The sequence below is a fragment of the Australozyma saopauloensis genome, chromosome 2 (genome assembly GCF_035610405.1).
Source record: "Australozyma saopauloensis chromosome 2, complete sequence".
Lineage (NCBI taxonomy): Eukaryota > Fungi > Ascomycota > Pichiomycetes > Serinales > Metschnikowiaceae > Australozyma > Australozyma saopauloensis.
In genome coordinates, this window is record NC_086132.1 from 1420987 (window position 1) to 1441953 (window position 20967).

At 44.2% G+C, this 20967-nt stretch overlaps 12 protein-coding genes across 12 annotated transcripts; 7 read left to right on the forward strand and 5 right to left on the reverse strand.

Moving 5' to 3' along the window:
- Window positions 1–493: 493 nt before the first annotated feature.
- Window positions 494–1162, forward strand: PUMCH_001849 (uncharacterized protein; the record flags this gene model as incomplete). Its single annotated transcript, XM_063020883.1, has 1 exon — window positions 494–1162. The coding sequence occupies one exon, from the start codon at window positions 494–496 to the stop codon at window positions 1160–1162; it is 669 nt and encodes a 222-aa protein (XP_062876953.1).
- A 283-nt stretch (window positions 1163–1445) lies between these two features.
- On the reverse strand, window positions 1446–2462 carry PUMCH_001850 (uncharacterized protein; the record flags this gene model as incomplete). Its single annotated transcript, XM_063020884.1, has 1 exon — window positions 1446–2462. One exon carries the CDS (start codon window positions 2460–2462, stop codon window positions 1446–1448), a length of 1017 nt encoding a protein of 338 aa, XP_062876954.1.
- A 2003-nt stretch (window positions 2463–4465) lies between these two features.
- Window positions 4466–5554, forward strand: PUMCH_001851 (uncharacterized protein; the record flags this gene model as incomplete). The annotated part of the gene is made up of 1 exon (XM_063020885.1): window positions 4466–5554. One exon carries the CDS (start codon window positions 4466–4468, stop codon window positions 5552–5554), a length of 1089 nt encoding a protein of 362 aa, XP_062876955.1.
- Window positions 5555–6147: 593 nt separating this feature from the next.
- On the reverse strand, window positions 6148–6972 carry PUMCH_001852 (uncharacterized protein; the record flags this gene model as incomplete). The annotated part of the gene is made up of 1 exon (XM_063020886.1): window positions 6148–6972. One exon carries the CDS (start codon window positions 6970–6972, stop codon window positions 6148–6150), a length of 825 nt encoding a protein of 274 aa, XP_062876956.1.
- Window positions 6973–9530: 2558 nt separating this feature from the next.
- PUMCH_001853 (uncharacterized protein) lies at window positions 9531–12140 on the forward strand (the record flags this gene model as incomplete). The annotated part of the gene is made up of 1 exon (XM_063020887.1): window positions 9531–12140. The coding sequence occupies one exon, from the start codon at window positions 9531–9533 to the stop codon at window positions 12138–12140; it is 2610 nt and encodes an 869-aa protein (XP_062876957.1).
- A 100-nt stretch (window positions 12141–12240) lies between these two features.
- PUMCH_001854 (uncharacterized protein) lies at window positions 12241–13194 on the reverse strand (the record flags this gene model as incomplete). Its single annotated transcript, XM_063020888.1, has 1 exon — window positions 12241–13194. One exon carries the CDS (start codon window positions 13192–13194, stop codon window positions 12241–12243), a length of 954 nt encoding a protein of 317 aa, XP_062876958.1.
- Window positions 13195–13993: 799 nt separating this feature from the next.
- Window positions 13994–15442, forward strand: PUMCH_001855 (uncharacterized protein; the record flags this gene model as incomplete). Its single annotated transcript, XM_063020889.1, has 1 exon — window positions 13994–15442. One exon carries the CDS (start codon window positions 13994–13996, stop codon window positions 15440–15442), a length of 1449 nt encoding a protein of 482 aa, XP_062876959.1.
- Window positions 15443–16208: 766 nt separating this feature from the next.
- Window positions 16209–16966, forward strand: PUMCH_001856 (uncharacterized protein; the record flags this gene model as incomplete). The annotated part of the gene is made up of 2 exons (XM_063020890.1): window positions 16209–16257; window positions 16566–16966. 2 exons carry the CDS (start codon window positions 16209–16211, stop codon window positions 16964–16966), a joined length of 450 nt encoding a protein of 149 aa, XP_062876960.1.
- Window positions 16967–17182: 216 nt separating this feature from the next.
- On the forward strand, window positions 17183–17965 carry PUMCH_001857 (uncharacterized protein; the record flags this gene model as incomplete). Its single annotated transcript, XM_063020891.1, has 1 exon — window positions 17183–17965. The coding sequence occupies one exon, from the start codon at window positions 17183–17185 to the stop codon at window positions 17963–17965; it is 783 nt and encodes a 260-aa protein (XP_062876961.1).
- Window positions 17966–18454: 489 nt separating this feature from the next.
- PUMCH_001858 (uncharacterized protein) lies at window positions 18455–18889 on the forward strand (the record flags this gene model as incomplete). Its single annotated transcript, XM_063020892.1, has 1 exon — window positions 18455–18889. One exon carries the CDS (start codon window positions 18455–18457, stop codon window positions 18887–18889), a length of 435 nt encoding a protein of 144 aa, XP_062876962.1.
- Window positions 18890–18996: 107 nt separating this feature from the next.
- On the reverse strand, window positions 18997–19476 carry PUMCH_001859 (uncharacterized protein; the record flags this gene model as incomplete). The annotated part of the gene is made up of 1 exon (XM_063020893.1): window positions 18997–19476. The coding sequence occupies one exon, from the start codon at window positions 19474–19476 to the stop codon at window positions 18997–18999; it is 480 nt and encodes a 159-aa protein (XP_062876963.1).
- Window positions 19477–20009: 533 nt separating this feature from the next.
- On the reverse strand, window positions 20010–20879 carry PUMCH_001860 (uncharacterized protein; the record flags this gene model as incomplete). Its single annotated transcript, XM_063020894.1, has 1 exon — window positions 20010–20879. One exon carries the CDS (start codon window positions 20877–20879, stop codon window positions 20010–20012), a length of 870 nt encoding a protein of 289 aa, XP_062876964.1.
- Between the last annotated feature and the right edge of the window lie 88 nt (window positions 20880–20967).

The window sequence follows — 20967 nt, forward strand, 5'->3', positions numbered from 1 at the left end:
ACCTCAAAGGCTCAATTTAACGCAAACACTCGACAGATTTGGTTGGAAATATCTCGCAAATAGTCAATTCGGTTATCTTGTGACATCAAGCCTCCGCATCTCATCTTCTTGCTGCGGGGCATCTCTTATCTACCACTGATAAGACGGGCCATCCGCGGAGTTCTCAGGGTATAAGTTGAGACAGAATCTGCAACATTTCGGGAGTTTTCTTAAAAAGAAGTTTCTGCGACAAAAACAATTTGCTCAATTGTACGACTCTCGTCACCACAAAATCATTTATTTGCCCCGCGTCGTCGTCCAACTGACTCACTCACCTTGCATACTCGCCCTCGCCATCCATTTATTAAGTGCATGTACCCCACGACCTAGTTTCAGATCGACAACACATTCTTTTTTTGTTTAACACTACTACTAAGCAACTGAAGTGAAAAAAACATACACAAACAAACTTCAACAAGCATATTTAATTCATCTTACCAATTGCATTTTCATCATGACTCAAACTCCTGAAAAGAAACTCTGTGTCTTCTGTGGATCTTCTTTTGGCAACAAACCGGCCTTTGCCGAAGACTCATACAAGCTCGGACACCTTCTTGCTAAAAAAAATTGGGGATTGGTATATGGAGGTGGTACTACCGGCCTTATGGGTGCCGTTGCTAGAGGTTGCGCCTCCAATGGCGGCTACGTTCATGGTATCATACCTGATGCCCTTATCAGCAGAGAGAGAACTACGGACGAAGAGGTCAACGAAAAATTGAAAAAGGGCATCAACAACCACGATGGATCTACTCCCATTCCTGACTCGAGTGCTTATGGAAAGACCACTTTGGTCAAGGACATGCACACACGTAAGAGGATGATGGGTCAGGAAGCTGATGCATTTGTGGCCTTGCCTGGTGGGTACGGAACCATGGAGGAATTGATGGAAGTGGTCACTTGGCACCAGTTGAACATTCACAGCAAGCCAATCGTGATCTACAACATGAATGGCTTCTACGACAACTTCTTGAAGTTCATTCAAGACTCTATCGATTCGGAGTTCGTTTCAACTAAAAACGGAGAAATTATCAAGGTTGCCAATACCGTGGAGGAGGTTATCCAGGCTATTGAGGACTATGAAGTGTCTGAGGGCAGATTCAACTTGAAGTGGGATACCACGTAAATAGGATTTCATAAACATGGATCAAATGGCAATCGATATTTTTAACAAAGCTACTTGTAGATTTTACTAGTTATTAAAATTTTGTTCCGAATATAGCTGCATTTCTTTGCGTATATACATGCTGATTAAATAATACCCCATCTATGGTTCTCCGAACTTTCTACCCAGAAAGTTAAATCAATAGTAGTTAGGAACTGAAGTCACGAATGACTGATCGAGTCCTGGCCCCTATTTCGCCGTGCAATTTCCATGATTCTTCCCTTGTTAAGGTTCCCTAACACATTTAGTGAGGGTTGTGCTCATCCTCGTGGTCGTCGGACACGTGGAAAAGATCCTCAAACTCATCAGCTGGGATCTCGAGTTCGGAAAGGTAGCCAGTACCTACATCGTACATCATACCCCAGACCTCGATCTCGCCCTTCTTCAAAGCGTTCAGAGCACTAGGGTGACGCTTCAAAGCCAAAACAGAGGCAATGACATTGAGCTCGGCAAGCTTCTTGGCACGCTCCTTTGGATTGTCCTTGAGTTTGTCTAAGATCTCTCTGTTGGCGGCACGGATGTGACGAATTGGGTTGAGCCACAAGTCGAGGACACCTCCGATACGTTTGTTGGACAAAGAAGCCCAGACACCACCACAGTCAGTGTGACCGCAAACAATGATTTTTCTAACCTTGAGGACATCGACAGCGAACTGAATAGCACCCTGCAGTGACAAGTCGTTGGCATTGACAATGTTGGCAATGTTTCTGTGTGTGAAGATCTCACCAGGCAAGGTGGCCAAGCACAGCTCACCAGCGCGAGAGTCGGAGCATCCGAGCCACAAAGTGTGAGGCGATTGGCCCTTTCCGTTGAGATCAAAGATCTGGTTGGAGTGGTTGTGACGCACAGAGTCCACGAAGTATCTGTTGTTAGCCAAAAAGTCTTGCATTGTGGACTCTTTCAGCAAGGTGAAAGGACCATTGTTGTGACTAGTGGCTGGCTTGACAGGGGTCTTTGGTGGAACCAAAGTTTCAGTGGAGACCTGCGGAATGTCCGTTTCGTGGTCATGTTCCAACTGATATTGCATAATGTTTTCACGACCCATGGCTGAACGTGTAAGACTGAGAGGACGGAGAGGAGAAGAACCTAGGAAAGACGCCAAAGAGGACAGTGGCGACGACGGCGAAAGGGCACGATTGGTGATGAGTGTAGACGACAACTTGAACGAAAAATGATACAAGCTGGAGGCGAACGACTTCGTGTGTAACTTCGAGAAGCGCGGGTGTCTGAGTGTGTTAGATGAAAAGAGAAGAAGAGGCATCAAACCACTACGGGCGGAACAGTCGGTCTTATATGTGATTAGGCCATGCAAAAATCTTGGGGACCGACTGGATTTGTGTCACCGCCTGCATCGGCGAAACGTTGGTAAGGATAGAGACTACAGTGATTACGTCGGTGGTGATGCAGCTGGTGGGTGCAGTAGCGATAGGGCCACTGCAGGGCGGGCAGAGGTCGGTGCAGGGCTAGTTCTTCAACGGTTTCAGCTTCGAGGTCGCTCGTACATGAACGAGACCGGAATAAAGGGTTTGTTCTCTTTGGCTATTTTTGTTCTTTGATTTGTTCGTAAACTATGCTGGGCATTTTTCTTCTTTTTCAAATATGTATGGAGGTGAGTAATTTGCTGTGCGCAGTTGGTACCTAATAAGTAGAGGGGCATGGTGGGGCATAGGAGATGAGATGCCGATTTTCAAAATTGCAATATCCAGAGCAGTGATAATGATTCAATGCATAATATTTACTGATATATTTGTAGATGAATTTGATTTCTCGTTCCCGTCACCATTTCAGACGTATTTGCATGGGCTCATGTCTTCCTAGGTTCGCGCAAAGATATTGTCTCACCTTACCCAACTATCCAGTTATCCACCACTACGTCATTTCTCATGGCCCAATATCAGTCCAATAGCCATGCATGCTACCTGTAATCACCTTGACTCAGCTATTGACTCAAGAGGACTGCTTCGGTGCATACACTGACAGAGCATACGCGCTGCGCGCAACGGCCCGCAATTCGCCGGCTGCCGCCTTTGGGTATTTGATATCAGAGTAGGTCGACTTTCAAGGAGAGCCTGTACGCCATTGCACTGCGAAATCATGGAGGAAAATAGGTCTGAGAAGTTCTCTAGCTACATGCAGAATACAATTGTCTCAACGATAACGACTTAAAATAGTTGTGGTTCGACAACACAAAATAAACTCGGCCAAAAGATTGCGTCCGCGGCCTGAAACAAACGAAGCTTATCTGATGTAAGCAACTCAACAAATGTCTAGCCTGAACCACACAATAGGAGGTTTGGTATTATGTAGAGGAGTTCCTTCATGGTAGTGATTTTCCCCATGACATCACTGATGAACTGGCTATTCTGCAGGAAACTGTAATAATAATTTGACCCAGCGAGTAGGAATAGCCTGTAAAAAGAAATCTCTTCACGTTTGACGTAATTTATTTTAATCGCCTTGCAGCGGATTGTTGTCTGATCTATTGGAGTGTCTTTGATGTCTCTGTTGTCTGTAAGAATGTGGCTCATACCAAGAAATGGGCAACTGTGGCAGAGGCTTCTGCTCTCAGAGATGGTCAATAAGAATACCTGGCCCGAGTAAGAATTAGAATGTAGGTCTGCAGAACACCTGTTCCAGATCTTTTGGCTGGACGAGATTGTTTCATGCGGTATGCATTTGAATTTTTGACTTTGTAAATACAATTGCCCTTTTTACTTTGAATTTGTTCTGTATAATTTTTTGATTAGAGATCCTGACTTCAAGGTTTCTTGGGGCAGCTACAGATCTCGAAAATAAGTCGTATCCAAGCAAGTAGCGCCTTAAGCCTTTGTATTCATTAGCTTTCTTGATTTCGTATTATTCTTTACCTCTATTGCCGGGTTTTGCTCGATAAGCTCAATTTTCTAATCTCGAGAATAATGGTATTGTCACTAACAATTCTTGTTTCTAACATTTCAAACAAACTGGCAACAACATACAAAAAAACAAATGAACTCTACAAATCAGTGACCCCATCTCAACGATCTAACACATCTCTCGATTTTTTTTAAAAGCATAGTTGAATGACTTTTACCTTTTTTTGTTCCGCTTCTCTAGGATTTATTTCCCACCTTTATTTTGGCATCAGCTTAAGCTAGGTTCACCAACAGCCCTAACAACCCGGCATATAGAAGAGAACTACATCACGTGACAATATCGCACTCTCCTACATCCTCAAAAAATTTTTCACTCTTCACTACTTCCCCAACTACACCTTTTTTACAAATGTCCCGTCCTCAAGTTTCCGTCATTTCCGCCACTGGTGAGAAGACCAACACCCAGTTGTCTACCCCAGCTGTTTTCGCTGCTCCAATCAGAGCTGACATTGTTCAATCTGTTTTCACCAGAGTTAACAAGAACAAGAGACAAGCTTACGCTGTCTCCGAGAAGGCTGGTCACCAAACCTCCGCTGAGTCCTGGGGTACTGGTCGTGCTGTTGCCAGAATTCCAAGAGTTGGTGGTGGTGGTACCCACCGTGCCGGCCAAGCTGCTTTCGGTAACATGTGTAGAGGTGGTCGTATGTTCGCTCCAACCAAGGTCTGGAGAAGATGGCACGTCAAGGTGAACCAGAACGAGAAGCGTTACGCTACCGCTTCTGCTATCGCTGCTTCTGGTGTCACCTCTTTGGTTTTGGCTAGAGGTCACAGAGTCGAGCAAGTCGAGGAGTTGCCATTGGTTGTCTCCAACGACTTCGAGTCTGTCACCAAGACTAAGGACGCTGTTGCTGTCTTGAAGGCTGTCGGTGCCAACAAGGACATTGTCAGAGTCCTCAAGTCTAAGAAGTTGAGAGCTGGTAAGGGTAAGTTGAGAAACAGAAGATTCACCCAAAAGAAGGGTCCATTGGTTGTCTACGCTAACGACAACGGTATCACCAAGGCTTTGAGAAACATCCCAGGTGTTGATGCTGCTCACGTCTCCAGATTGGGTCTTTTGCAATTGGCTCCTGGTGCTCACTTGGGTAGATTCGTTATCTGGACCCAAGGTGCTTTCGAGGCTTTGGACTCTGTCTACGGTTCCGAGAACACCAAGTCTTCTAAGTCTGGTTACTCTTTGCCATCTAACATCGTTGCTACCACCGATGTTGGTACTTTGATCAACTCCGCTGAGATTCAAGCTGTTGTCTCCGCCGCTGGTCCAAAGGACACCAAGAGACCTCACGTCTTGAAGAAAAACCCATTGAAGAACAAGCAAGTCTTGTTGAGATTGAACCCTTACGCCAAGATCTACTCTGAGCAAAAGCTCGGTTCCATCAAGGTCGAGAAGTCCAAGGCTAAGCCATCCAAGGGTGCTTTCCAAGCTCTCTTGAAGCAGTAAATGCTTTCGTCACTCAAATCTGATTGAAGCGAACATTTATAAATTTATTATAATTCATGGCAGAATATGAAATACATGCATTCTAATGATTATGTCGTAGAAGTTATTTAATAGGAGTTGTTTTGATTTGCTGCATGCGCTGATCTGGAATCGTCTGGAAGTGGATTATCACTTCTTACGGAGATTCAAATCTCATCTGAGGGCTGGCTACATCAATTTAGATACAACTCCAAGTCGAAATAAGGTGTGTTAAGTGACGAAATAATTTGAAAGCAAGCTTTTCTAATTAACCAGCACTTTGACTAAAATATCAGGAATAAACATTACTAAATCGGCTAGTCATCTGGTATTTAACGGTTTCGTCTAGTTTTGGCAGGTTATTTTCCCGTTTTGGTAGCAGGGTACTTTGGCAGGAGTGCAGGTAGAAGCTGGCATGCCACATTGGGATGGTGTATGCATCGGGTGATGGAGGATGGTACTCGATATACAGTACATTAATTTGAAGCGATTATATGCCAGTAGCTACAGATATACTCAAAAAAACGAACCCGATGTTAATTACCCATAATTTTATATACTTATCATGCTGAGGATTAGACCAAAGGCAAGACATTCTCTGCGAACTCTCCGAGCCAGTTACCTGGTTCTTGGTACTCACAGATGGTGTATTGTCTCCAAGCGTTGTTACAAGTGACATAGGCGCATCCGAGCTCAGAAGTACCCTTCCAGACGACTTGAGTAAAGTGACCAGTGGCTGGCGAAAAGTCGGGGTGGTTGTAGTCATATTGAGAGATCTCACCGTACCAAGCATCGACTGGAGACTTGCCGCCAACGTAACCGGCAGCCAAGTTCTCACCGTAAGGGCCACCAGAGTGGATCAATTGAACATTGTCACAACTAAAGTGGTTAGCAGCGTAGTCAGCAGCGTATTGAGCCAAAGTTGGGTTCCAAGTCAATGGAGCAACACCATGCAAGGCTCTCTTAGCATTGTGCTCATTCAAAATGTCGGATTGGAAAGTGTTCAAATTGTTGTCTCTAGGAATTGGGGAAGGAGAGGCTGCTGGAGTAGCAGGAGGAGTGGTCGACGTAGACGAAGTGGAGGTTGTTGTAGGAGCAGCAGGGGTAGTTGGAGCAGCAGAAGTAGTTGGAGCAGCAGAAGTGGTAGGAGCCTGAGACGTAGGAGTAGTAGCGTCTGTGGTAGAAGGAGTGGTAGCAGCATCAGGAGTGGTCGAGGTGGTAGTTGGAACGTCCAGCGTTGCAACCAGAGACAAATCCGAGGTGCTTGGAGGCTCAGTAAAATATGACTCGGTAGTGTAATGAGTGATGTATACGACGTCGGTGGTAGTCAGTGCATAACTGATGGCAGCAGCATCAATCACTGCAGCCAAGGACACAAGGAGAGAAAACGAGAGCTTCATTGTGAAAAGAGAGTAGGAGAGTTGGAAATGAGATCAAGAAAGGTTTAGTGATTTTAAAAATCCTCTAGATCGGGGAGGAAAACCGCCCTTTATATACTATTTCCTCCACTATAAACCCCCCTGAACTGAGTTATTCCCAATCGGTTTGTGATCTTGCTAACCGTAGCCAGTGCAGGCGCGCGGCGGGTATTTGTTACAGATTGAGTGGTGGCACCCTTTACTGCATGATGCCCAGGGCCCTGAAAGTGCTGGCATGGGCCCTGAAAGGAAACCAGCATGCTTGGTAGGGTCTGATTCGGTTTGACAAGCGCAGGACGGGGGAGTCTGGGGTTGATTAGCTTCTGCCACTTGCTCGCCGTTTTTTTGATCGTTTTACTTTTTCGCGGAGGGACTCTTTCAGGGTCTATGGAGTGGGACAGTTACAAACACGCTTCAGCGCGACCAGTGTGCGCAGGGCTGCATCTGCATAACATGGGTTTGGGAATTGAGCTGAGGCGTGAAATCAATCAAGATGACGACAAGAAGTCACGGTTTTGGCTAAATCAAAGACGCGTCTTCTGCTAGATTGGGAATCGTGATTGATTCTCTGGTGTATAAACTAGATAATTCACGACTAAATTGCATAGTAACACTACCTGGATCAACGTGCTCGCCTCTCATCGATGGGGCACCTTGTACGTACATCATGGCTCGTGACGAAATTGGGGCCAAGGTAGTTAGGTTAGTTTGCGCTCACAACGGACCCAATAATTCTTGTTTGGGAGAAGGTCGCATATGCATCTACAAATATTCTAACCAGATACGAGAACTCTAATTTTTGACAACAATCATAAGAATACCTCACCGCTGCATTATTTTTCATTAAATAAAATCTACGATCAATATATTTGAAGGTCTACCTGGGACCTAGTGTCACCCGCGACCCGGTGTCAGTGGTACCTGCGCTAGTTGACACCTGCAACAGGACAGGCATTGTGAGGCATGGTGAGGCATAGGCACAGTGAAAGGCTCGTTTGGAATTAGCTTATGCGAACGCAATTAAAAATGAAAAGAAACACATGTTAGCTAATATTCGTAGTTTAAATTGCCTTTTTTTTTCCAAAAGCAATGCAGGTATACATTTCATTCGTCGAGTGATTTAGTTTACTCAATGGGTCCACTCTACACACCTCATACTTCATGCACAGTTATGTAAGGGACCACCATCCGGAATAATTAGGCTACAGAGAGGTTGGGAATGGCTTGACAGGACACTCTCGCTAGGAATTGCCATGGATAGCTTCAAAAGAAAAGACAAACCAATAATTAAACGTAAAAGTAAATAAAAGTGAGACGATTCATTCCAAGCAAAAAAATTTGTCTTTACCTTTCGCAACTTTTATACGTTGCATCACAATGATTACTATGAACCTGTTTCTCTCATACCCCCTACCTCCTACCACCGATTCTCATACCCCCTACCTCCTACCACCGATTCTCATACTCCCCTATTTCATTCTGTTTCGCAACCATGGCAACCTATTCCCTCATCAATTTCCCCAACATTCCACTCGATATTTCATAACCCCTTCAGAAAATCTGCCCACCTCAATAAAGGAAATCTTCGTCGGTTAGGGTGCCTAGCATTTTTTGCCGCGCCTACGAAGGTTGTTTGTTTGGGTCATAACGTCTTTTCGCACGCGTCTAACCCTGGCGCCTAAATGGAAGCGGCTGAATTAATCGCGTCTTTCGCATGAATGAGGTAGCACGTCCTAAATACACGAGGATTGACCTTTGAAATGACAGGCTTCAAACACTTTAATGACAGGACATCATGTTTCAGTTCGAGTCTTTGGATGACGTCTTAAGCTTGTGGATCAGCAAATATTAACCACAACAAAACCCATTTGGTAGCTCATTTACTGAGGCATCAACTATTTTTTCATGGCAGTAGCGATGCTTCAAGGTAGCACACAGAACATCTTGCATTTATCGTTGACGTGAATCCCAGGAGATGGATCTGAATCTGGAAAAAATTGCTTATCCTCGATCTGAGTCATCACATCATCCTTATTTGAGATTTAGCCCACGAATTAGTCTAAATCCAACAGATCTGAAGATCGAACTTTTTCTATTTAGATTCGATTCTATTTCACAGGTTACTTCTCATCATTAATGCCGTACACGTAAGCGTATTCAATCTTCCATTGCAACATAACGAAAAAATAAGAAAATAAAAAAAATACAGAGAACTAATCCATTCTTAATGATTTCTAAGAGAAAAAAAAATACACAATTTAAGTCATCTCATCAATACCCTATACCCCATCCATGCCTCCCTTTCCCCACACGCTCTCGTATCCCAGTTGGTCCACTTGTCGCACACTGTCAGCTGATAAGGGTCAGCTGATGCATGTGGATCCCCTATCTTTCACACTTCTATTTTTCCTCACACTTCACGTTACCAAGGTAATACTGTTTAATTGATTGTTTTTGTACCAAAGTCCCATAAAACTTCCCCTTGACCATCCTGGCTGCATCCTAACTCTCTGGCAAATTGGCATTCGCAACTATACACCATGCTCAAGAGCTTGAGGAATAAAGCACTGCTTCTCTCCATTTCGTCGCTGCCCGCACCACCGGCGTCCGACCCAAAAACGCATCAAAAGGTTCTTCTGCAAGTCCATGATTTCGAAATTGCGCTCCAGGCAATGGACTTGTTGCTTGACGACAGGAACCAGGAGGGAACAGAACTCTTGAAGTCAAAGCACAAAGAGCACTCGCAGAACTGCGATGATCCCGGCGCCATTTTCCCTTTGGCAATGGGTGTGATGCAATTTATCGAAGCCACCTTGGGCTTCGAAACGGAGGTCATGAGCAGGGCTCATAAGACTCTCTCCGACGCTGAGGAAGCGTCGTTGTCGCACTCAAAACACAACCAAAAAAAAAACATCAGCACGTCGCACATATATCCGCCCGGCACAGAGTTCCAGGTGACATATGCTGAGCTGACTCTTCTCAATGCATTGATTATGCTCTTACAAGAGAATAATGGAATGGTCGAGCAAGCTAAGGCACTCATGAAGTTGCGTCGTGCGTATCAGATCCTCGATTCGACATACCGCAAAATCAAGGAGCTGGAGCCTCTTTTCAATAAGAATTTGGCCAAGTTCAGAAAACAGGCGCTCAACTCGTCTGTCAGCTCGGTCGACCTTCCTGGATTCGAGCTTCCGACCAGTGCTTCGTCAACCTCTCTTCCTGAGGAAATCAGTCTCATGAAGAATTTGGAGCAGGTCTACCAAATGCGTAAGAGACGTATTGAAGGCATCAGCGCGAGCCAGGCTGGATCCCAGGTGAATTTTTTCAGGGACGATCTGTCTTCATACAACGCCAACGCTCGCCTGGTAAGCTCATTAAACCCTGCTTCGAATATTTCTCGAACTGCAACGAACCCATCTGCAAACGCTTCTTTTGCTAATGAGAAAACCATCATCCAGAACACTCCGCCAGAGCTAAAATCTTCCGAACCAGAAGCAGATGAAGATTTCTCAGACGCGAATGATAGTTTTGAGTCCGCCGAAAATGAAAAGACTGATTTTCACAAGACGAGTGGAATTGACGAAGCTTCAATCAAAATTAATATCTCTAGAGCTGGAACTCCCTTGAAAGAGGGCTACTCCGAATCCATTGTCTCCTCCGAGACCAGCACCAGCCACTCCGTGGCTGCAGACTCGCATTTGCATGTATCAACTATTGATGAGTTCATTCATTCCGGTGTTCAGCTCTGCTTTGGAATCTTGCAGGTTGTCTTGTCCCTCATTCCTCCTACTATTGGTAGAGTCTTGTCAATTGTTGGCTTCAAAGGCAACAGAATGGTCGGGTTGAAGATGCTTTGGCGTACCAGTATTACCGCTAGAAATATCCATGGAGATTTAGCATTGCTTTGTCTCTTGGTGTTTTACGATGGTCCAATGCAATTCATTGATACCGGTTTCCAATTGCCCGGTCATGACGATGCCTCTGTTTCAAGTATCTTAGACATCTCAGATCGTTCCACTATTTCTGAGGCTCAGCTCGAGATTGTCGTGAAAAATCCCAGCTTGTATACTCCACAACTACTCAGAAAGGCTCGGATGCTCTTTCCACACAACGCATTATGGCTACTTCAAGAGGGCCGTATGTTAGCTGCACAAGGGCAGATGGAAGAGGCCGTGAAGTCAATGCAGTCTTTTACTGATGACCCTTCGACTGAGATTAGAATGGAACAAGTTGAATCTTTGCTTACTTTTGACAGAGCTATGTTTTATGCATTCATCCACGACTATGACAACGCTGCCCGTGATTTTTGCAGATTATTGGAAATCAGTTCTTGGTCCCCTGCCGTTTACTTGTTCATGGCAGGTTCTTGCTATTTGGAGAAATGGAGAATGATCAAAAGCGATGTCATTCAATATGCATCTGAAGATGAGAAACATACCCAGCTTGAGTTTTACGCAGAAAAGGCGGACCATTACTTGAAGTTAGCTCCAACATATGTCGCTGGACACGGCGACAATGCTCCTAAAAAAGGAGGTATAGGCGGAAGCAATAAGCAGATGCCTTTTGATAAGTTCGTATTGAGAAAGACGAAGCAAATTGAGACTCGCCAGCAGACCACGAAACTTCTGTACATAGAATGTGTGGGAACTTCATTGATTCATGAACTCGTTTACTTCTGGAACGGGTACAACAGAATGCCAACTAAAGACGTGGAGTTGTCGAATCGTATGTTGAAGTTCTCGGCAGGTCCACATGCAAAGTTTGAAGAAACGATGGATGAAGCAATGACAAGAATCTTTTTCCAGAGTGTTTGTCTTGGCAAGCTCGGAAACGTTCAAGCCGGTATCGATCTTTTGGAGACGGAAGTGATGTCCAAATATATCACTCAAGATGTCCCAGGCACTCCTCTCAAGTTTACCAAAATGACATACTCACCATACTTGTACCCAACTGCATTGTATGAGCGTGCAATTTTTGCTTGGAAGCAAGACTACCAAACAAATAGCGCTCATGCCATACAAGAGAGTCTTTCTTGGCTTAAGAAGGCTGAGACTGTCAGTGATATTGGGGATTACGAATTGAGTAACAGAACCAGCATGAGAATCAAAGCAGCATCGGAAAGATTAGAACAAGTCGGAGAACTTTTGTGATATAGCAATAGGATGAGACTTACTTCATCTAAAGTGTAGTTAGACAGATTCTAATAGGCTCTGACTTTTCTAATTGAATGAGGGTGGTGTATCGTTATTACTACTTAAAATATTTAGTGACCATTATGTAGCAAATGTTATACCTCAAAATAATGCTCAAGAGCCAGATGAGGGCAATGACGGGCAAGACACCAGCTAAAATCGTGAGCTGTAGAATTTTAGCAGGAGTTGATCCGGTGGCAGATCGAGTGTAATAGGAGTTGCCGATCATGGGCAAAGAGTTGAAACCATAGAAGGTGATGACAAAGTAGTGTCCGATTGCACCAAAGTATAACGTGTTTCCGAAAAGAACGGCCAAGAAGGATTTTTCGTGCATGAGAACAGGAAGCAAGAAAAACTGCAAAGCGTAGAGCAAACACATGATTATGAAGAAGGAGTTGCAGTGGATGTCAAAGCAGAAGGCCCAATCAATGTAATTGACACTGTACTTGGCCGTGTTTGCAAACACATTCCTCCAGGAAAATTGAGGGTTGAATAGTTTGTTAGCTACAAACCACAGAATGGTCGCAAAAATGATTCCCAGCACGAAAAAGTCGAACACCACCATGTTGAATATGACCTTGATAACCTCCCAGAAGGTACTTTTATAGGTAGCACCCCATGCTATGGCACTCACAAAAAGCAATGCTGTAAGAAGAATGAGAAAGGATGGATCGTCCCGCAGATACGAGTTGCGTCCATTACTTTTGTAGGTGTAATTGTTGCGGAACATTTTCTTAGGGTTGACCACAAGGTAGTAGATCTCCCAGACGGCATTCTCGAAGTCAAGCGTACGAGGACGGAATAGACGTCTGAGCATCCGTTTCCAATTGGTAGATCTGCCATCTGCCCCTGATTGAGAGTTCCTTGCAGGGGTGAATTGGTTGTTATTCCGTATCACTTCCGAGAAGGAACTACCGGCAATTGAGCTCGGAGCGCCCTGCTCTTTGGAATTCGATCCAGACTGGGGAAAAAGATCTTGGTAGGAGTAGGGGAGAGTTCCTCGCTTGCTCATTGTGTGTGTGTTTGATGTTCGTGCTGTTGTTTGAAGGAACGAAAGTTATGGAAGATATAGGAATGACTAGGATACGCGATTAAACTCTATCTGGAGACAATTTGTACTTCAGCTGCGAGACTAGTCTGTAGTGGAAGTTGCTGATTATGAATCGGTGCTTGAAGGGCCCTTGATGATATATATTTGACTTTACGCCAGGTAGTTTTAGTGAGTACTGGTCACAGGCAGGAAGAGAAATCAAGTGAAGACTGGGGATGGGCAGAAAGTGAAAATGGGTAAAAATTAGAAGGAATTGGAATAGACCAACAGAATTGAAGGGAAATTAATATGAAGAATCGCGTTTATAAGGGGGAAAAAAGACTCTCTCTCTAGAGATCGATGTAGACCAGAAAGTGTGTTGCCAGTGCTTTCAAGACAGAAACGCCACCAGACACTCAGAATATGTAATTATTGGATTCTGTAGGTTTCCATTGATCAAGAAAAAAAAAGGGAAGTTAATATGATTATATATTTTCTTGTTGGCGAATCCGGTTCTACTAACCTTAGACTAGCTCGAATGCAAACTTACTCAACCCATTTGCATTTGGAAAGTAAATCCTGCGATAATTGAAAAAAAAATCGATACTTCATAATCAATTAAAAGCAAAAAAATCTGTGATTTTGACATTGTTTCCTCCGGTAAGCGTGATCATCGAAGATACACATCGGCAAGTCCACCTCCTACCTCTCACTATCTCTCACCGCTTATCGCAAAACCCCACACTTCTCCACTCAATTGCACCTTTCACCACCTACAATCATGGTTAAAGGGGCTCTCACCGCCAAGCTCATTGCAACAGTTGCAATTGTGGCCCTTGGATCCCTTCAATTTGGCTACCATATGGCGGAATTGAACTCTCCCCAGGCCATTCTCTCCTGCGCCCTTTCAGTGCCTGGAAACACTAAGTACAAGAAAACGTTCTTTGGCTCACATGGTTTTAAGAAATGCATTACTTTATCTAGTGAACAAATCGGCTTGGTCACCTCTATCTTCAGTATTGGAGGCCTTATCGGGTCCTTCTATGTGGGAACCATAGCAGATAAGATCGGACGCAAAAGAACAACCTTGTTCCACAATGTGATATTTTTTGTTGGCTCGTTTTTGAACGCAACGGCCAATTCCTTTGCGGTTCTTCTTGCTGGCCGTTTCATAGCCGGAATAGGCGCAGGATCTGCTATTGTGGTCACCCTGTTGATGATCAACGAAATTGCACCAGACCAGTACAAGGGCTTTCTTGGTCTGATGAACCAAGTCTCAATCAACGTTGGAATTCTACTCACTCAGGTGTTGGCCTTGTGGCTTTGCACAAACAATTCCTGGAGGTACCTTTTATTGACTGGATCGGTCATTGCCGCCATCAACTTTTGCCTCATTCTCTCGTACATGGATGAATCTCCGGTATGGTTGTACAACAATGGAAAGGCCGTGGATGCCTTCAAGGTCCTTCATTCCCTTCGTGGTGGTGAGTACTCGGACTCCAGAAATGAAGTCAATAGTTGGAAGAGTGGAGGAGTAGGAGACGAGGAATCTTTGCTCTCAGATGAGAGTTCTCGTGCTACATCTGGCTCTTCAACAGTAACGTTGACTGAATATCTCCGCCTGCTGGAGTACAAGAATTCTCGTTTGGTCGCCACGGGAATCTTGGTATTCCAACAGTTTTGTGGTATCAATTCAATTATATTCTATGGTGTCTCGGTATTAATCAGCATTTTCCCGGACGCTGCTATCTTCATTAATTGCTTGATCTCTATCGTCAATGCTGTTGTGACCTTCGCTTCAGCCCCATTGATCGACAGATTAGGAAGGAAACCACTACTTAAGACTTCAGTGCTGATGATGGGCATTTCCGCAGTTTTACTTGGTTATGGAATCAGCACCAAGAATGCCTTATTTTCGGTGGTGGGAACCTTCGTGTACATCACCTTTTTTGCTGTCGGACTTGGCCCTATTCCATTCCTTTTAGTCGGTGAAGTCACTCAACAGAAGGCAAAGGCTCCAGCGCAAAGTTGGGGTGTGACCATGAACTGGGTGGCCACCTTTGTCGTGGGTTTCTTGTTCCCAATTCTCAAGAATTCCTGGATAGGCGCTGGCGTCTATTACATCTTTGCTGTAATGTGTATCCTCACATTTTTATTCGTGCAAAGATTTGTCCCAGAAACGAAGGGTAAGCACAGTTACGAAGAGGTTTGGGCTCAAGGCCCTCATTGATTGTTTTACGTTGTGTCGAACTTAATCATAGATAGAAGCGATAGAGTCAGTAAGGGAGAAACCTAAACTGATGACTATGATTCGATCAGATTTATTTGCCGGCGTCTTGGTATTGCTCTATGCCACTTACTCTCTTCCGTCTCTACTTATGCTTTGCAGTCACTTTGCAGTCATTATCTATTTTTCAATTTTTCAACATCAAGACATGTATCAAAATAAGTTATTAAGGCAGCAAGATAGCAAGAAATTAATTTTATGTAAACTGATTATCATGAGTATGTCTGCTGCTTCGGAATAGTGATCTTCTAGAGCATATGCATCCGTTGCATGACGAACAGAACAAACTAAATCAATCTTAATAATCGTCTAATAAAGTGTCAACAGAACAGGGCTGGGTTTTAATTCATCCTTCTTCAGTGGTCTGAATTGTGTAAGTCAATTCAACCAAAGTTCAATGATCAAGGCTAACTAAAGACACTCCAATATCGCAGCAAACAACTTCACTTAATTAACCTTGAAGACATACTCGGTCTAATCTTGAAAATCAAGCCATCTGAAAAACAAGCTCCTTTGCTTGAAACTTCATTTGCAGCCAATTCTATACTCTGCACGTGACCATGGCTAGGGCTCAACCCCTATACTGCCTGTCCAATGCGACTGCCATCACACCAGTTGCCTGCAGACAGCACACCCTCCCGGATGGTCCCTCCCAAGTGTGCGAGAAAAAATTGACACTCTCATCATCGAAGTTTAATCTACTCCAGCAATGCCAACCAGATTAACCAAGACCAGAAAGCACAGAGGAAACGTTTCCGGTATGTTTTAAACAACAGCTGATGATAATACTCAATGTAAGAAACGGTGGCTTTTCACCGGTTGACCAGATCAAATGAGATGACTGAAAAATATCAAGCACAATAATGTTTTGACTGCAAACGTCCTATGAGAAGCAGACAAAGCAGCATATTCGAAATACTTGACCTTCATTGATATCACTGTAATCACGAATGCTTTTTTACCGCATATGTCATTGGCACTGAAGATTTTTCAGTTGACCACCGTTCCCCCCTTCTTTGAGACCATCCAACCCCAAACATAAAAAGATCATTATACTAACAAACAGCCGGTAAGGGTAGAGTCGGTAAGCACAGAAAGCACCCCGGTGGTCGTGGTAAGGCCGGTGGTTTGCAACACCACAGATCCAACATGGACAAGTTCCACCCTGGTTTCTTCGGTAAGGTCGGTATGAGATACTTCCACAAGCAAAGAAACCACTTCTGGAAGCCACAAGTCAACTTGGACAAGTTGTGGTCTTTGGTTGAGGAGGAGAAGAGAGACGAGTACCTCAAGTCCTCTAACGCTTCTGCTGCCCCAGTCATCGACACCTTGGCCCACGGTTACGGTAAGGTTTTGGGTAAGGGTCAATTGCCAAACGTCCCAATCATTGTCAAGGCCAGATTTGTCTCCAAGTTGGCTGAGGAGAAGATTAGAGCCGTTGGTGGTGTTGTTGAATTGATTGCTTAAGTGGCCTTCAACTCCTGTTTTAATAGTCACTATAATCCACGTTCATCTGTATAATGCGTTGTAGACTTCTGTAAGCACATTTGAGGCCGCTGGCTCGAATTCTTGTTTGTCCATCGTTCATCGATGGAAGTAGTTTATTACAGCGATGAGATAGTACCGACCCGGAAACACTGATAGTTTTAAGTAATTGGGCTCTACGAAAAAGTTGCAGAAGTCATGCTATCTGCTGCGAGACATTCATTATTAAAGTGGCGGATTTTCAAGCCGCATCCTGCTTGTATCACCGGCCGCTCATTCTGCACTTCTTCTCATTGTTTCCTCCACATCAATCACGTAAACAAACCACAAATGACACAACACGTCTGGAAACCCGCCGACCACATCCCGGAACGGGTCCAGGCCCTCATTCGGTCCCAGCAGCCCATCAACAGCATGCTCGCATTTACCCAAATCTTGCGTCTTTTGAAGACTCAGCCCAGAACTGGATGGGTCGATAAGGGGATTCCAGTCGCCAAGGTCGAGAGCATTTCCGACCACATGTACAGAATGTCCTTGATTGCCATGGCGTTACCAGCAGAAGAGGTTTCCATCGACAAATGTGTGAAAATAGCCTTGGTTCATGACATCGCTGAGAGTTTGGTTGGAGACATCACTCCATTCGGAGGCGTCACCAAGGCCGAGAAACATCGTCGGGAGGAGGAAACCATTGACTATTTGGTGGCATTGATCGAAGGTTACAGCCCGCGTTTTGCCCGCGAGATGAAAGAGCTCTGGTTGGCTTACGAGAACATTCTGTGTCCCGAGGCCAGATACGTGAAAGACATCGATAAATTTGAGATGATTGCGCAGGCATGGGACTACGAGCAGGACTACGGAATCCAGTACGATTTGAGCGAGTTCTACAAGTCTCGCAATGGAATCGAGACCAAGATCGTGGGGGACTTGTGTGATGAGTTGGTGAAGCAGAGAACAGCATACATCGAGAGCCTACAACAGTGAGATATGACGACAGGATGCGAAGGAGCTGTTGCCTAGAAAAAAAAACTTGACGTTTCTCGCTTGGCCTTTACGATTCCCTCTGTGTGGTCAGAATTAGATTACACTGATCACATACCTTGAATTAGGTACCGCATATTCAAAGAACAACTTATAGGACTTTAAATAATAGAACAAAATTTTAATTAAGTACTGAAGTAGCAAATCACATCACTCACTCGCATTCTAGTTTTTTTTTCCTTCCTTTTTGATCACGGCATTTATTGCCTCTATTTCTTATCACCACCCTCTGATCTTGCCACTAGTAATCAAGTTCGATACCTCGGGAAATGACAGTTGAACAACAATCGCTGCTGATATCTCCAATCACAGGCCGCAAAATCATTTTGGACAAAGATGGTAAACCGTATGTACACTTTTCTCGAAGAATTACTCATTGACGGATACTAATCTATCAGATGTCGTTCATGTAATACTCTCCTAGACTTTCAGATGGCCACTGGTAAGCATCCGAAGCCCACACCCGCCAAAAAGACAGAGGCAGTACCCCATACTAAAACTCCTGCGGTCCTGGAAGAGCCTCTGTCCGCTCCGTATGAACAAACTGACCCTCCTGATGTAGAACAACTCGGCAAATCGACATGGACCCTTCTCCACCTGATAGCCGCTACGTATCCCGAGGAACCTACCAGCAAGGAGCAAGCGGACTTGAAGCAGTTTGTCAAATTATTTGGCAACTTCTATCCTTGCTGGTTTTGCGCTGAGGATTTTAGAGGCTATGTTCAGACGAATGAGCCAGATACCACCACTCAAGACAAATTCGGAAAGTGGTTGTGCAATGCACACAATGAGGTTAATGTGAAGCTTGGAAAACCAAAGTTTGACTGCGATTTATGGAAAAAGCGCTGGAAGGATGGTTGGGAGTAGTTCAGTCGCTAACGAGTTATAGAATTCCCGACGCATAGGTCTGTGTGAGAGTACCCTGTAAATATCTTTGTACCATAGATTCTCATTCATTCATTCATTTTCGCCTACTAGTATATACTTTTCACGAACTTCATCACCTCTTTGTGCACATCGGGACCCGGCTTGGGAACGTACGAGTCCATGACCATCTGCTTCTTCAAAAGCACTAATGTTGGAATGTTATTGACCACATATTGCAACTGGAGCTCCTTGCCGCCAGGAGAGTCGCATGCAATTGAAGCCATACTGACTGGTTTTGCTCCGTCGAAGGGGTACCGTTTCGAGTCCCCGAGAATGTCGTATAGTGCCTGTGTAACCTCATTGCACTTCTTGTCACCTGGGATGGTAAAATTAAGAATCAATGGATCCTTGTCCAACACAATTGTGCCTAATTCGGTGGGGTGATCAATGTATGTTGGGAATAATCTATTTTTCGTTGAGATTTGACTGGGACTTGGAGGATAGATCATTTTATTCTGTGACAACCATCCGAAAATGGTCCTTTTTTGCTGAAGGGCTCTCAAGCCAATGTTTCTAGATGCCATCATTGTTCAGCTTAGTGGTTTGATAGCAATCTAGAACGGTATACAGTGATTAGATAAAGATGATGATGCAGAAATTCAAGATCTTTGGACTTTGAATTTTCAATTTGAAGTATATAAGTGTCAATCAAATTTTAGAAGATTGGGCTCTTGGTGAATTTTTATGTCTCTCTCTCTTTCTCTTCTCTTTGTTTTTGGATTTTAATAAGAACACAAGGCAGGTGTTGATCCTTAAATTAGGTAGCTTGGTCATAGTGTTGGCAGAGGTATATCAATTGAATTTGTGAGAGACAATAGAAAAGGGAATTATTTTTGTTTGTTCTTGGTTGAAACCAAGTGGATGCCATACGTTTTCGAATTCTGCTATTAATCTTCAAAAGAAGAAAAAAGAACAAACACAAAGTACAAAACCATTCTACCAACATAGGCCTTAGCTGAAGCTAAAATTCTATATATCCCGTCTCAGCATTTATAATTTGCGCAGCACAACTTTTCTGTGAAAAAACTCATCTATCTCGTAAATTAAATATTCAAGTCTATTAACCCATCACCCTCAAAGCGGTCTCCACAGCTGCAAACGTACCAGCGCTGCAAGGAAATGCTCTGATCAAACATGGCACGATTCCCTTCCAAAAACCTCGAGCGCCTCCACTGGCCCAAATAGCCTTAGTCGCTAAGGAAATACGGCCCTTGTATTTAGACTCAGCACCAAAGCCATCACTTTGAATATTACTCTTTATGACGTCCAATGGATAACTACTAAGCCATAATGCGTTTCCGGACAACGCTCCAGCTAAAAGAAGTTCTGGGGTGGTGATATCCTCTCTCCGATTGTATCCTCTTGTGCGTTGAATGTATGCAATAAGCGTCTCATAAGTAAGGAACCAGACTCCGTAGGCCTGACTTTCACGGAGGAGAGTAATTGCGCTACCACGGTAAATCCCCTTAAATCCCTGTGCTTTATAAATGCCTCTCACAGTTTCGACTAAGGAAAGAGATTTCGTGTTTGCTTGACTCAAAATACGCAATTGTTCCACTGGCGCAGTAATGGGTGTATTGACAATTCCGGCCATAGCTCCTGCAATATATGTCTGCGGCCAGAGCAGAAGTTGACTGGTTCCGGAATGTTTTAAGAGCTGACGTTTTGTTTCATGGAAGCCATAAAATTGCAAAGACACACAAGCTCCAACTCCAAAGAGTGGCGCGAGGGTTCCTTTATAAAAGGCCAAAGGACCCTCTTTTTTCAAAACCAGCTTAATTACTTCACTTGATGTCGTAGGTGTAGGAGAAGTCTGAAGACGGATCTTAACAAGGTCAGCTGGTTGGCCAATGAGCACTTGCGTCATGCCACCAATGAAGCCAGCTGCAACATCCTTTATTTTTCTTGAAAACGAATCATCAACCGTCATAGTTAGAGAATAAATAGATGAGTAAGCCTCAATTGCATCTCTTATCGATTCTTCAAACACATAGGGATTGTTCAAGGGCACGTGATCC